This window comes from Zeus faber (genome assembly GCF_960531495.2).
Source record: "Zeus faber genome assembly, chromosome: 9".
NCBI lineage: Eukaryota > Metazoa > Chordata > Actinopteri > Zeiformes > Zeidae > Zeus > Zeus faber.
In genome coordinates, this window is record NC_137197.1 from 19466266 (window position 1) to 19481088 (window position 14823).

General features: G+C 45.1%; 1 protein-coding gene across 1 annotated transcript in view; it reads right to left on the reverse strand.

Moving 5' to 3' along the window:
* Window positions 1-14823, reverse strand: part of plch1 (phospholipase C, eta 1) — a gene marked incomplete at its 3' end in the record, with an annotated part of 73229 nt that overhangs the window by 22529 nt on the left and 35877 nt on the right. Inside the window, exons 6-11 of the mRNA XM_080006678.1 lie at window positions 14187-14357; window positions 12720-12813; window positions 6882-7085; window positions 6240-6360; window positions 4209-4380; window positions 360-467 (exon numbers count right to left, since the gene is read on the reverse strand). Of these exons, the coding sequence (XP_079862804.1) occupies window positions 360-467; window positions 4209-4380; window positions 6240-6360; window positions 6882-7085; window positions 12720-12813; window positions 14187-14357 (870 nt within the window). The remainder of the gene's footprint in view (window positions 1-359; window positions 468-4208; window positions 4381-6239; window positions 6361-6881; window positions 7086-12719; window positions 12814-14186; window positions 14358-14823) is intronic.

Sequence of the window (14823 nt, forward strand, 5' to 3'; positions counted from 1 at the left end):
AGAAAAATTTGGAAACAACAAATAGAAATTGAGTTTCCATCGGTTGAAATGAGTCAAATAAACGTATCTACCTGCTTCTTGTTATGTGCTGATGCCCAACGTCATGAGGCGCATGAGTATTATGTCACTATCGCAGATTTATACTGAGACTATGGTATTAAATCAATAAATTAAGCCAATTAACAATTAACAATTAATAATTAATAATTAGCAGCCCTCCTGTCCAACTGCTGTAGCTCAGTCTGTCTCTGTCTGACTGTCCATCTGCAAATCCAAATGTGTTTCGGTCTGTCTGTGTGTGTGTGTGTGTGCGTGCGTGCGTGCGTGCGTGCACATTGTGTACCTCTCCCTAAACTCACGTTACTGTTCTTGAGCTTGAAGTCGTCCTCGATTTCATCGGCGCTGTCGTCGTCCGACACCTCGCCCTCCTCGGCATCGGCAGAGAGGTACGCAGGGAGACGCTTCCCCTGGACGGACAGAGAGAGAGAGAGGGGGGAGAGAGGGAGAGGGAGAGAGGGGGGGGGGGATTTGGAGTAGGAGGAACGTAAACACAAACGCAGTGTTAATCCACGTCACCTCCCACTGACTTTCGAGCCGTGACAGATATTCACATGCATTCACATACAGTACACACACACACCAATTTAGCACACACACACGCGCGCACACACACAGACACACAGAGAGGGTCCTCCCCCATAAAAGTTCATTCTGAAGGCTCCTCTACAGTATTTACAGGCAGAGAGGAAAAAGCCATTATATCCCCACACAAGCACACAGGTGGGCGTTGACACACACACACACACACACCCACACACACACACACACACACACCCACACACACACACACACCAAACACGCACACACACAGAGATTCTCCGTACGACTCCCCGAGCAGCTCTTCCCACAGAGTGGAAGCCCATTAACGATCCATTCTGAAGCGAGTGTGTGGGAGTTGGGATTCTCTGAGCCGCTCTCTCCTTCGCTCTCTCTCTCATCCCTCCCTCCCCTCCCCTTCCTCTCTCGCTCTCTCTCTCTCTCTCTCTCTCTCTCTCTGTTTTTCTCCCGGCAAAGAGCTCACCGCGGCCCTCCCACTGAGCCTTTGTCACCGGTTTGGTATTAGAACACCTCTATTGAACCAAAAGCCACACCTCATCCATCCATCTCCCGTCTCCCCCGCCTCCCCCGTCTCCCCCTCTTCTCCACCTGTCAATCAACCGAGCTGCAACTCCATCTCCTCGTCTTTCTTTTCCTTTCTTTTTCGCTCCCGCATTGATTTCCCCTGAAGAGGGGGGAAAGAAGATGTGGGCCCATGGGGGGGGGTGGTTGTTGCAGCTGTTAGATGCGTTAAAAAAATGAGCAAAACGAGTTTATAGAAAATCAATGACGCTTTCATCCTGAGAGGCCAGACTTGACTGGGAAGCGGCGGAGAAAAGCCTCCTCAGCCGAGGAGCAGCGGCCTTTCCCCAAAGCAGCCAGAGCATTGATTTTAATCTGCGCCTGATCATAAAAGAATCTGATGAATGATTCTTGGCCACGGTCACCCTTGTGTGTGTGGGTGTGTGTGTGTGTGTGTGTGTGTGTGTGGGTGGGGGGGCGCACGTGCATTGGACGTAATGTCATGTGGTAAATGTCGACTCCACGTTCCAGAAGAGCAGGATTCAAGATTCAAGAGGTTTACTCGTCACATGCATATATATACGTTCATACATATATGCAGTGAAATGTCAAAGAGAGGAGCAGGATTCATTATTTACAAGTTGTAGATATTTACATATTTACAATTTACATTATTTACACAAAAACATCCAGGTTTTACTAAATTATGTCCCAAAGCAACGGAAAGCAACGGGGAGACGTGACCGTGGGGACACACAGGTTCTTTTGGAACAACACGGAACGGGACAGTCCCGGTCACTCAGTAAAAATGTTATTTCATACATGTACAAAACAAAATAAAATGAAGAGATCGAAAATAAAAAAAACAGACATGGGAGCTGTCGCGCTCTATGAGATTATATTATATATTTCTATATTATAATCACAAGATTTGCATATTGAGCAGCAGGTGCGGGGGTGGGGGGGGTAACCCAAGCACCTGCCCCATGGACCCCACGGCGCCCTTTTTACCCTTTATCAGCCGCGTTTTGGTGCTCGAGGTAACAGATTGTCTGGGCGACATATATTCATGAGGAACACCTCATGAACCCCGCACCTCGGCGCACCTGAGCTGTGCATTGTGACCCTACGTTAATAACTGTGTCATCCCCGGGCCCTTACACTCTGATCTGTCAATAAGAATCTTTCTACAGCCTTTCTGTCTCTTTTATCCATCTTTACTTGAGGGACCGGATTGAATTAGCTTCAGAGCAATGGTCACAATCAGTGGGTTCACTTCTGGTCGGGTGGAAAGTAGGTTTTCGGATGAGGTAAAGTTTTTTGGAGGGACCCTATTACAAAGCACGTTTGGCTCTGTTGAACTCGGAAGGGGGCGGCCGGTGGGGGAGTCAAAAATGGAGCTGTCAAAGCTACGGATGATATTATCCGTGTGAAATGATCCATTTTCATGCAGTAATACACAGCGCGCCAGAGGAGTCGATGGTGTAACCCAAGCACCACCGGAAAAAAAAAAAAAAGTTTAAAAGTGTGAACCAAATCTAAAAACGTGAGTGAAAAGTAAAAAGAATGTATTGTGTATTCAGCTTGAATATGTTTTTAAAATGAAAAACAAATGAATTATCATGAGGGAACCATGATCTGTGAAGGGTGAAAAACACCCTTACAACGACAGTGTTATTGATTTATCCAATTTTTTTGACCACTTTGGGATGATTACTCATGTTGCTGTCCGTTGAACATACAGTAATAGGATGGTTAATGTTCCTCATTTTGCATTTTACCATTCACGGTTGGGACGTTTCCCGGCTCGCAGCCTCAGCGCGGCAGGGGATCTCCCGCGGCTCCTTCCCGGTGTGACCGGCGACCGGGTCTGTGTTTATTAACGGTAATTCCGCTCCTCCGCGTTCCGTCCCTGGTCACCGTCAACGGCTCACGGCCGAGGACCATGAAGCACAGCGGGGACGTGTCCGGATTAGCCGCTTTAATTAGCCGCGCTTTAAAACCTGACGGTTCCCAAAACCGTAAGCGCGGTACAAGCGACAGTGTCTATTCAGCCTTGTGCTCGACATGTGAGGGTGTCACGGTGTTGCTGTGAAATGTATTGAGTGTGAGTATTTCAATGCACTCATTAGTAGGGTCATTAGTAAAATAGCCATTCAAACCAACACCGCCACTAATGCAGTGTTACCAATTTAGTTGGTGCCAGATTTCCCAGCTCTTGGTCTCCGAAGTTCAAGGAAAGATTTGATGTGAGGGAAGTCGAGGCTTGTTTAGGGTCTGGGCGCCTTCACACCTGAGATGAACTACCACTAAAAGCGTAGCGTGTGGGGGTCATGCATACATTACCAAGCCCCGCATCTGTTCAAAAAAAAAAAAACGCCCAGAAACGTTTAAAGCAGTCAAATTTAAGGGGGATGAAGGCCGACGTGATACTAAGAACACTTATCGTTATGTCAGAGGAGAGAGGAGGAAAAGAGGAAACGGAAAAGCGGTTCCAGTGCATGACATCATCACCATGGGAGGAAATGGAGGCAGAAAGCCCAATCCGTATAGGACAGCTGGCCCATACACCGATGTGGATCCATCTCAGAAGGTCAGAGATCCCTCAAACTTGCCACACTTGTAGTAAGGGTGCATCTCCGCGAACCGGGTGAAGTTAAATGTGAATCCCTAGATGTATGTTGGAAATGGAGATGCCCAAACACGGACTAAAAATAGACGACGACAGAAAAAAATGGGGTTTTGTGACAAAATGTGCTGCCATACGTTTTCATATCTCTTCCATAATGTGTCATAGAAAGACAAATGAGTTGTTGGGTAGGTGTGATCTACCTGAGACCGAATCTGGCAAGTCCACTTGTGTAATTATGTTGTATCCATGTATTGTCTGTGAAAATCTTCAAAATAATGTCTGAGGTGTTCAAATCGGCTCCAGCCTGTGCCCTTCACTATATGGGTAAATACTGTAATGATACGTACACACGCACACACGCACACGCACACACACACACGCACACACACACACGCACACACACACACGCACGCACACACACACACACACACACACACACACACAGACACAGTCTTACTTTGATGAGTATCTTCCCCTGCAGGCTGTTGGGGCTGGGCAGTGTTTTGGACTCTCGTCTCAGCGTGTCTCCCAGGTCCAGTTTGTCCCCCAGGATCTCTCGCAGGTACTGAGCGATCTTCTTCTGCTGCTGGATGCTGCAGTGGTTCTCGATGGACAGGATCACCGGGTACCTGGGGGGACCCAAACAACATGGACAACATTAAATTCCCCCCAAAAGACGCCACTTATGTAAGGTATGGAATGTCTCTCCTGCGTGCAACTGATGGACTGAGATGAGACTGTGTTTCAGTGTGGCAATAAAAAACATATTTTTCCTCTGGCTTTCTCTCAAGTCCCAGTGTGTGTGTGTGTGTGTGTGTGTGCGTGTGCGTGTGCGTGTGTGTGTGTGTGTGTGTGTGTGTGTGTCTGTGTGTTTTTCTGTGTGTTTCTGTGTGTGTTTTAATTCAAAAGGCTGAAATAACTTGTATCTAGACACCGGCGGAGCTGAAATGTCAGGTCTGTCAGACTGACAGATCCACCTTCGGGTCTAGAACACAATTCTCGATTCTACCCTCTCAAACACACACACGCACGCACGCACGCACGCACGCACGCACGCACACACACACACACACACACACACACACACACACACACACACACACACACACACACATTTAGAAACCATCCATCTGCTTGAGACAACAAAGGGAATTACACCTGGAGTCAAGGGTGAAGCCGTCACTCGTATCCATGCCGACCCGTGTGGTGAAACAGCCAGCTAAATGAGCTGAGTGATTTGAATGTGTGTGAGTGTGTGTGTGTGTGTGTGTGTGTTTTTGACACACACACGCACAGACACACACTCAGTAAAATCCAACACATCACAGGAGACACTCATTATATGTGGGTGGCACAGGTGGCACGGATGATAAAAAAAATATTAAAAAAAATTATAATAATCAGCCAAATGAATGGGTGCGGATGACGAAGCCAGGTGGAGGGAAAGAGAGAGAGAGAGAGAGAAAGAGAGAGAGAGAGAGAGAGAGAGCGCACAACATAAAGAACCCAAAAAAATATTCCTCTCAGCATGAGCACTGATCATTAATTATCAAATGACAAAACAAATGAGTATTTATTAATTATTATTTTATTTATAAATCTATCTTTATGAAATTATCTTAAGTTTGTGTTTATTTTTCTGTAACTTTTAGGATATATTTGTTGTTTATCATTAGATTTAGTGTATATTACATATGATTATTGTGTACAGTTAAGAGTTTTTTTTATTATTATCTACATTTTAATTGTATTGTTTTATAATTATTTTAGCTCTATCTATCTATCTATCTATCTATCTATCTATCTGTCTATCTATGCATCCATCCATCTATCTAGGATGTTTATTTTTTGGAAGTCAGGTGGAATCCCGGGACAGCAGGCAGATGCTTTGTTTCTTCCCCACTTTGTTTTGGTTTGTGTGTCTGTGGGGGAGTCGGGCGGCGGCTCCTCTTGGGAGGCTCCCGGCGCCGCCAGGCAGATGGAGCACTAATAGGTGCTAATTACAAGCAACAAGCAGCGTGGCTACACTTGCATCTGCCTCAAAACAAAACGAACCTGCTCACCTGCACAATGTGAGGATGTTTTGGCTACGACCGGAGAAATGCTTCGTAATGTAATATACATATATATATATATATATATATATATATATATATATATAAATTAAATGATTATGACTGGTGAAAGGAGCACATACAGCACACCTTCTAGCAATATTCCAAATTCAAAATTTTGATGGCAAACATAGACATACAGTGTTAGGGAGGAAAATGCCTCAGTTTAAACCCAAAACTGAAAAAGGAAAGAAATATGTAAAATGCTAATTATGGCATTCTAGCCATTTATTGGCTGATGAATTTAGAGAAATAAGGAAAAAATACAATAAGAAACCATTCTCTTTTCAATATTGACACACACACGCACGCACACACACACACACACACACACACACACACACTCATACATAAAGTGTGTATTTTGAACTCACTGGTTATTAATGAAGGCGTGTTTGTTGATGGTCTCTATCACCGACTTGAAGGGGATCTTGGAAGTGAGCGTGTAACCGTGCTGCACCATGGGCTCTCCATCAGCACCGTCCCAGCAGTCCACTGGAGAGGGGGGGAGGGCGAGAGAGAGAGAGAGAGAGAAAGAGAAAAAGAGAGGGAGGGAGGGAGGGAGACTTCTCTGAAGTTCAAGTTTCAGTGTGAAAGTGAGAACTACTGGTAGGTCATAATTACAAGTACAATTGTACATATTTCTGACATTTTCTGTCATTTTTAGTGGTTAACAGGATTATTTCATAGTAAAATATGTACTGTGACCAAAAAAACACTGCTCTATATGAAAATAGTTGGATATGTATGTACATGATGAATAAATAAATCAATACAATCAATACTACAAGTACGGACACGGCTAATAACGGATGGGTTCGACTAACTTATTATAGAATACTGCAGTTTATTACACAGGTTGCAATGTGTGTGTGTGTGTGTGTGTGTGTGCGTGCGTGTATGTGTGTGTGTGCGTGCGTGTATGTGTGTGTGTGTGTGTGTGTGTGTGAGTGTGTATGTGTGCGTGCATGCGTGTGTGTGTGTGTGTGTGTGTGTGTGTGTGTGTGTCTGCTAACCCTCCACGCAGCGGCAGCCGGACTGCAGCACCCAGGCGTACATGTCGGTCTTGGAGTGTGAGAGCAGCTGGTCCCCGGTCAGGTAGGTGTTGTGGGAGGAGGCGATGAAGTAGTTGCACAAAGGCTGCTCCATGTCCTGGTTCACCTGCTGGTGCAGCGGGTTGAACACGTCGCACGCCGGGCTGCGCATGAAGCTGGTGAAACCTGGAGGGGTGAGGGCACGAAACACCAAGACAGAGACGGACGGTGTTATACCCACAACTTTTTTTTTTTTTACCAGAATCAGTTTATTGGGCCAAGTGCAGTTTCCATGAACAAGAGATTTGTCGCGGTGTAGCTGGTGCATTGCAATGCAAAAGAAGGTTAAAAAATATTTATAACAGTGTAGAAAAAAAATGTATATACAATATAGGAAATGTGCTCTATGCACCATATAGAGATAGAAAAAATACAATTACAAAAGCCTATGGCGGGGGCTAAGTGGCTGTAAGGATGCAAGTGTATAATGGGTATAAATATGAATATGAATATGGTTGGATATTTATGTACATAATATATGTCATAATAATAAATATAGCTGCATGCAGCAATACACGGGGTGCAGTTAAGCAATGTTAGGTGCGTATTACAGGTTTCCAAGGTACCATAAAACACATCGTACTGCACTTACGTCGCCGGATATTCCTCTTGTGTCGTTTAGTTCAAATTTCCCTCAAGAACGGTGTTTTAACAATTACAATCATTCCTGGATCATGCAGTGCGGTGTGATCCCGCGATGCGAAAAACGCCTTCTGTGGCTGATTATAGTTTACAGGGTTTTTGTGAAACGCGACACGAGTTACAGTTTTCCGAGTGTCCACTAAACGCGGCGTCAGCTCAGGTTTTCTGTCTACGCGGGTTGTCTGTGAATGCTGTGCAGTCCACAAGGCGCAAGTGGCTGGATGTGGATGACTTCAGAGAGGCAAAGCTTTGACTTATATAACTTTGGATGATGATGTCAGAAAGCGCTCTGCTCCTGAAACCAATCGAATCGCGCCAATGTTTCATTTCTGCTCCAAATGTACATCGATATTGAATCAATCTCAAAATTTGACAAGACGTCTGAAACCTCCCGGTTCTAACGAGACTTCCATCATGTCTGTGCGTACTGTGGTTGTCATGTTACAGATACTTAGCCTAAAAAACACCAAGAACATTAAACATGAAAAGTCTGAGCAATAACAATAGGGATCAAGAATAAGAATAAGAATAAGAATAAGAATAAGAATAAGAATTAGAATAAATATAGATGGAGGCAGCAATACGCAGGGTCCAGGGTAGTCGTCCATTCGTTAAATTTCCATGGAGTGTGCTTTTGCTCTCCATTGCAGTGTGTTTTGTGACTGCAGAAGCTCACTTGTTCCGGTCTGGTTACAGTGTAATTCTATGATCGGGCGGTGTTTGGGGCTGTGGGTGGGTGTTTTGTGGAGTTGGTTTGGTTTGAGCACCTACACCTGACCTGGATCTAGGTAATTGGGGACCCAGGATCAGGGTGGCTGCATACCTGTTGCTCGTTGGTTGGTCTAATGATCAGCAGGTAAAACCCCCATCCCCACACTCACTCAGGTGAGGAGCCCTGTCATGACCTGCGTCCATCTGCTCCTGGGCTTATTCCACCTAGCCCACTCTCTACAATAAACTTGTGTGTCTACAACCCCGTAGTCTGTGTCTCTGTGCCCTGAAGACGCCACTTGGATGGCGCGTGGTCGGCGAAATTGCCACAGAGGGTTTCATATGCCGGGACTCACAGCGGTTGTCATTCTGGAGTAGGGCTGCAGGATTATGGCTAAAATTATAAATACAATAATTTTAGTCAATATGGTCATCACAAATATACTATATATACTATAAATGACGAGGAACAGAATTATTTAGTGGTACTTTGTAAATCAACAGAAAACTGCCTTCAGAGTAATAATGTATTTTACAAACCTAGAAATAAATAAAATAAGGAAAGTGGTTTAACTGACTTAAATTGTAGAGGATATATAATGAAATAAATTGTGTGTAGTGGGCTACACCAAAAACACAAAAATAATGAAAATATTTCAAAAACCATACACAATAAATACATTTCCCATGTATTATTATAATTGCTTATGGTTATTGTTAACAGTAATTATAATTCAGGAAGTAGTTATACGAGAAGTAATTATTAGTACAAGTTTGAAGTTTATTATTTATTATAATAATAATAATAATAATAATAATAATAAATATTTGTATACCACAGTAGGGGAACGAAAAGAGGACGTCAGGCTTCACCATTTTGTGTGATAAGGGAAATATCGCTATACCACTTTCTTTTTCTCTTAAAATCAGCTTGTTTACAAGCTTTGCTTGTTTACCCAGATGCAGTGTGTCACATGTTGAGAAACGCATCGGAACAATCCGCCATCATGCATGGGGGGGATCCCTCATCTCTCCACCAAGAAGCCCATTCTTTCAGATAAGCGGAAGTAAGTAAGATTAAAAAACATTTTAAGGCGAAATCTTCTTCCTCCAAAAAGTTGCGCACGTGACCTCCGCTGTGGCTCCAATTCCAGCGGTCAAAAGCAGGTCACGCTTCAGACAGGAGCTCACATTTTAAAAGTCTGAGATCTATTAACACCGTGATCTTTGACTGACTGACAGTTCCTCGGGTTGAGTGTGACAATTCTATGAGCATATTTTTTATAAAGGGAGGGAACGAGGAAAAAAGGGGGGAAATGAGCACCCTTTCATCCAAAAAGGAGACCTTGAAAGGAAACCTCACGGAATGAAGAAGGGAGTGGGGTTGCAAAATGGATGAAATGAAAAGCCACAGAAGTGGTGGAAGTTGAGGGAATGGGAACTCGGGGAGAGAGAGAGAGAGAGGGAGAGAGAGGGGGGGGGAAGATGTATAATTGAGATGAGGGGAAGGTTATAATCATAACGCCGACCTAGATGAAACGAAAAGATGAGACGCATTATCAGAGCTGTGATAAACCAGATGATAGTGGATGAAAACACAGATCCAGATAAATAGACAGACAGATGGACAGATAGATAGATAGATAGATAGATAGATAGATAGATAGATAGATAGATAGATAGATAGATAGATAGATAGATAGATAGACTGTCAATGTGGCACTGTCATAGGATGCAGTATTCCAACAAATACGCTTTCAACTTTCCGCCGGCCCCGCCCGGTCGACCCTCAGTCCTGTTCTTGTGAAGTGGAAAGGTCTCGGCGCACCAACGGCTCCACCACGCGGCGGTACGCCAGCACCAGCTCGCCGAGCGGGACCGCCCGGTCCTCGGTCGCAGCACTCACTACCCAGTTCCAAACGGCCCCTGGAAGCAACGTCGGCACAAGGTCGTGAGCGTCATGCCGAGCAGCCGAGCGTCGGCATGAAGTGGTGCAAAGTGAGCCAGCACCGCACTCCGGAGCAGTGGAAACGCGTTGAGTGATGAACCATGCTTCGCTGTCTGACCAATCTGGGTTTGGATGGACGCGTAGAGAACGTTTACCGTCCTGAACGCACGGTGCCGACTGTAAAGTTTGGTGCTGGTGGAATAATGGTCTGGGGCTGTTTTTAAATGGTTGGGCTCCGCCCCTTCATTCCAGTGAAGGGAAATCTCAACGCTACATCATGTAATTACATTCTAGAGAGCTGTGCGCTTCCAACTTTCTGGCAACAGTTTAGCGAGGTTCGGCATGACAATACCCCTGTGAACAAAGAGATTGGAAATATACAGCAAACCTAAAAGTTAACACACACACACACACACACACACATCTGCGGTGTGCAGCGGTTATCAGTCAGACACTCAGTAACACGTTTAGTCTCCATGCCTCCAAGGAGGGGATTAGTCTCTCCCTCTTCTCCTCACCCGCACTTTACTCCTCTCATCTCTCTGTCACACTGTCATCCCCTCCCCCCACCCCCACCCCGGCCTCATTCCGGGTCTCTCTCCAATTTACTCTCCTCGTTCCCGCTTCTCTCTCTCCGAACCCCTTGGAGTCGTGTGGGGCGTCGGATATACTCACACTCAGCGAGGGAGCACCGGGCGGAACTAAAACACGGCGCGGCGATGGCGGTAAAAATCCGTGGACGATCCGTCCCATTTTTTTTTTTTTTTACGTTCGACACCGACTGAGTGAGGGACTGGATGTACCCCGCCCATGCTCACAATGTACTTAAGCGAACTGATGAAATGTGTTGTCATTGGAACCGGAAACACACTAGTGATGCAAGGCTTCCGGACGCTTCGTTCATCTGGACGCGCGCAGGCTCCCAACCGAGAGGCCACTCTGGTTCATCGTTCAGCAAAACCTCTCCCTCCCTCGCCCCCCCTGAATCAAACAAACCAGGCGGGAACATTTTAAAGTTGATACACCGTCAAAGGAAGGAATGGAAAAATTGTATTCTCACAGTCATTGGCTATAATGACATCAGTTGAATTTTGATTTGTTACATGCCTCGTTCTATCAGCAACATTTGAACTATTTGCAAATGCATCTTGTTGTTTTGAGTCTCCTAAATATGTACTTTTGCTCAAATAATCATTTCTTGGTACAGCCGTTTCATTACAGACCCTTAGTTCCGCCTGCACAGGCTTCACTGTACAAAGGACGGCCAGTGTGGCCGGTGCCGACACTAAATGAGCGACTCCTTATCCTGTCACACGTCCTTGGTATAGTTGCTGGCATAGATTGTGACTGATCACGTTTACGTTTGAATTCTGTGGACTGGTAGGGTTGTCTTCGGGGTATGTCCGTGCCACTGGATACTTTGTAGTATTCTCAGCCCAGTTCTGTCGTCGGGTGTCTATAATATCTGCCTCTAGTCCAGTGACTTCAAATATCGGTTGACTTTGACTGAATGAGTGTACGGGAAATGCCCGCGAGTCATGGTTTTCTGACGTGTTCAGGGTCCATAGAACGCACCCTGGACACCTACAATTTATATGTCACGACTCGAATCCCGCAAGGTGAGGAGGGACACAACAGCGCAACTAACTCCGAGTCAGATGCGAGCGGAATGCATTTCTTTACAAAACGGTTAAAACTAAAAGTATGGAACCAAAAGCTAGGTGTTGTGTCAGGTCGTCTGGACCCAGCGGAGATACAACCCGAAGCAACCGCTACGGAGCGATGGAGTCTACACCACACACCTCGCTTGATGCGAATGCCCTCCAAGAGCCACAACCTGCACATACAGTATATAGCGAATTGGATGATGATGTCACAAAGCGCCCCTCTCCACAAACGTATCTCGCTCCACCACCCGACCGGAAGTTGTAAAACGTTGGTGTATCTGCGATGCGCGAATGTTCTGCAACTTCCGTAAAAAAAATTAAAAATTGCTCCAAATGTAGATCGATATGGATCAAACTTCTAACGAGACCTCAACTATGTCCATAGATTCCTTAGTTCGCGTGGGCCAACTACGACACTTTTAGCTCAAAAAATGCCAAGGATAATAATGATAATCACTATCTAAATAAAAACATTATTATTATGATTATTATTATGATGATGATGATGATGATGATGATGATGATGATGATGATAATGATTATTATTATTATTATTGTTATTATTATTATTATTATTATTATTATTATTAATAATAATAATAATAATATTTTATTATTATGATGATTATGATTAAAATAATAATAATAATAATAGTAATAATAATAATAATCTTAATTAAACCTCAATCTGAATGACACTGAAAAAAGTAGAAAGGAGATAGAAGGATGAGGTAAGGGTAAAAGGAAGTGATGGTAAAGGACCGAACCAAATAATTTTAGGGAATATTTTACCTTCGATCCCCAGGACGCCTCTCTGTTTGTAGTCGTCAGACGGCTCAAACTTCTCGATGATGTCGGCGCAGTACTCTGGCGTCACGCTGGTCACCTATAAATAGGGGAGATGGAAAAGTTGACACTTATAATGTTAATTTCATACATATTTACATTCGGGATGAGATGGGAGTGACACGCTACGTGACGGTGTTCAATAAAGAGTCCACTGTATCGCACAAGGCAGAACAGTTTGGAAGGGGTGGCAGGCTGGAGTAGATTAATGGAACAGTGCATGTTACTGGAAGTGAAGTGAGGCGACAAAAAGAAAGATAGTGGAGAAGCTGCTGGAAGAACAAGAGAAGGGTGGCCGGGAGAAAAAACAATTTTAGGCGCGATAAATCAGCTGAGTGGAACAAATTCCCCCTGGTTAGAAAGCAGAAAGGATGTGACACTTATGACACTTAGAACATTATATAAAGCGAGAGTTTGGGGGTTTGGAATGGACGGATAAAATATATCAAATACATCAAATTCAACAGTAATCCATGGCATCCCATTTATTCTCTATTCCCACGGCGTCGTCTGTCCAGGTGTTAAATGTTTTTATTACACAATATCTTCGATTCTGATTGGTCAATAGCCGCAATCACCGGCCTGTTATTTCTGAATAATGCTCTGTTAATAATGGCCGTTGTCACGGGCAACCACTTCACGGCTTTCACTTTATTATTTTTCTTAGAGGAAGTTCTGAAACTCGGCATATTATAATTTGCCTGGCTGCACATTATCCCTCACATACAGTATTGCAACCAAAAACACAACCAACAAAAGACATGCATTTACCCAACCTAGTATATCTTACATATCTAGGAGCGTTGGCGTCTGGGGACCAACTCCAGAGCTGGACCAATGCCTCTGTCAGGGGCTCGGTCAGGGGCATCGGCGAGTCTAATTTTTCGAACCGACCGCTACAGGTCCCTTTTGGCAAAATGTTTTCTTTTTGAGGGTCCGTGAAAGCCAACCGGCTATTCTCCCACTCGATAGAAAACCACTGCAATCAGCTCAGGACTCCGCCCGAGGGCAACCTGTTGAGGTCAAAATGGAGGAGAGCCTCTGTGTGTGTGTGTGTGTGTGTGTGTGTGTGTGTGTGTGTGTGTGTGTGCGTGTGTGTGTGTGTGTGTGTGTGTGTGTCTGTGTGTGTGTGTGTGTGTGTGTGTGTGTGTGTGTGTGTGTATGTGTGTGTGCGCGATGAAAACGAGTGGCTGGTGAAGAGAGTCTCACATCTAATAGACCAACAAAAAATAGATTTGTGGTGTTAATGAGGTCATCGCGGTATCCGACCTCCTCGCTGAACCCGTGGTGGAGTAGAGAGTAAAACGCTTTATTGGGGGCCTAGTTGTCGAAAGAATTCCGCTCGGCGATGCCCTGACCCTTCGCCCTGTCGTCTTGCGACCCCCCCCCCCCCCCCCCCGCATGACCCCTGACCTTCTGCTCGCTGCGCAGGAAGCTGGCCAGCTCCTCGGACGTCAGGTGGTCCTTCCTGTCGCTGTAGGGCATCATGAGCAGGAACAGGTCGCGGCGCAGGGACATCATCTTGTAGAAGACGGAGAACTCCTCATACGTCAGCGTGCCCTGCTGGTCGTCTGTGTCGGCTTCCTGGAGCACGGGGAGAGAACGTTTATTGAGTCCAAGTATTGGGTTGTAATAAAAGTTAAAATCATTGAGATTGAAACCCTGCTATAACGTATTATTTGAGAAAGGAACACCTCGTAACCCCGCGTCCTAAGTGATTCCGCGTCAATCCGTCGTCTCGCAGCCTCAAATTCAAACACCAATTTATATACGCAAAATTTCCTCGCTAGACCATATTTAGCACTATCTCCATCTCTCTCTCTCTCTCTCTCTCTCTCTCTCTCTCTCTCTCTCTCCCTCTGTACATGTGGCCTGAGGACTTTCTACCTGCCACACAGCGTTTCACCGCCTTCTCCCTGGGATCCAGATTCTCATAACACCTGGATCTCAGGGGGTTCTCCATCCCATCCCAATCCATTCCCCACCAAATCTAATATCAGCTAATGCGTCCATCACACTCTTGTAATGAGCTTGCTCTGGGCTGCCGACA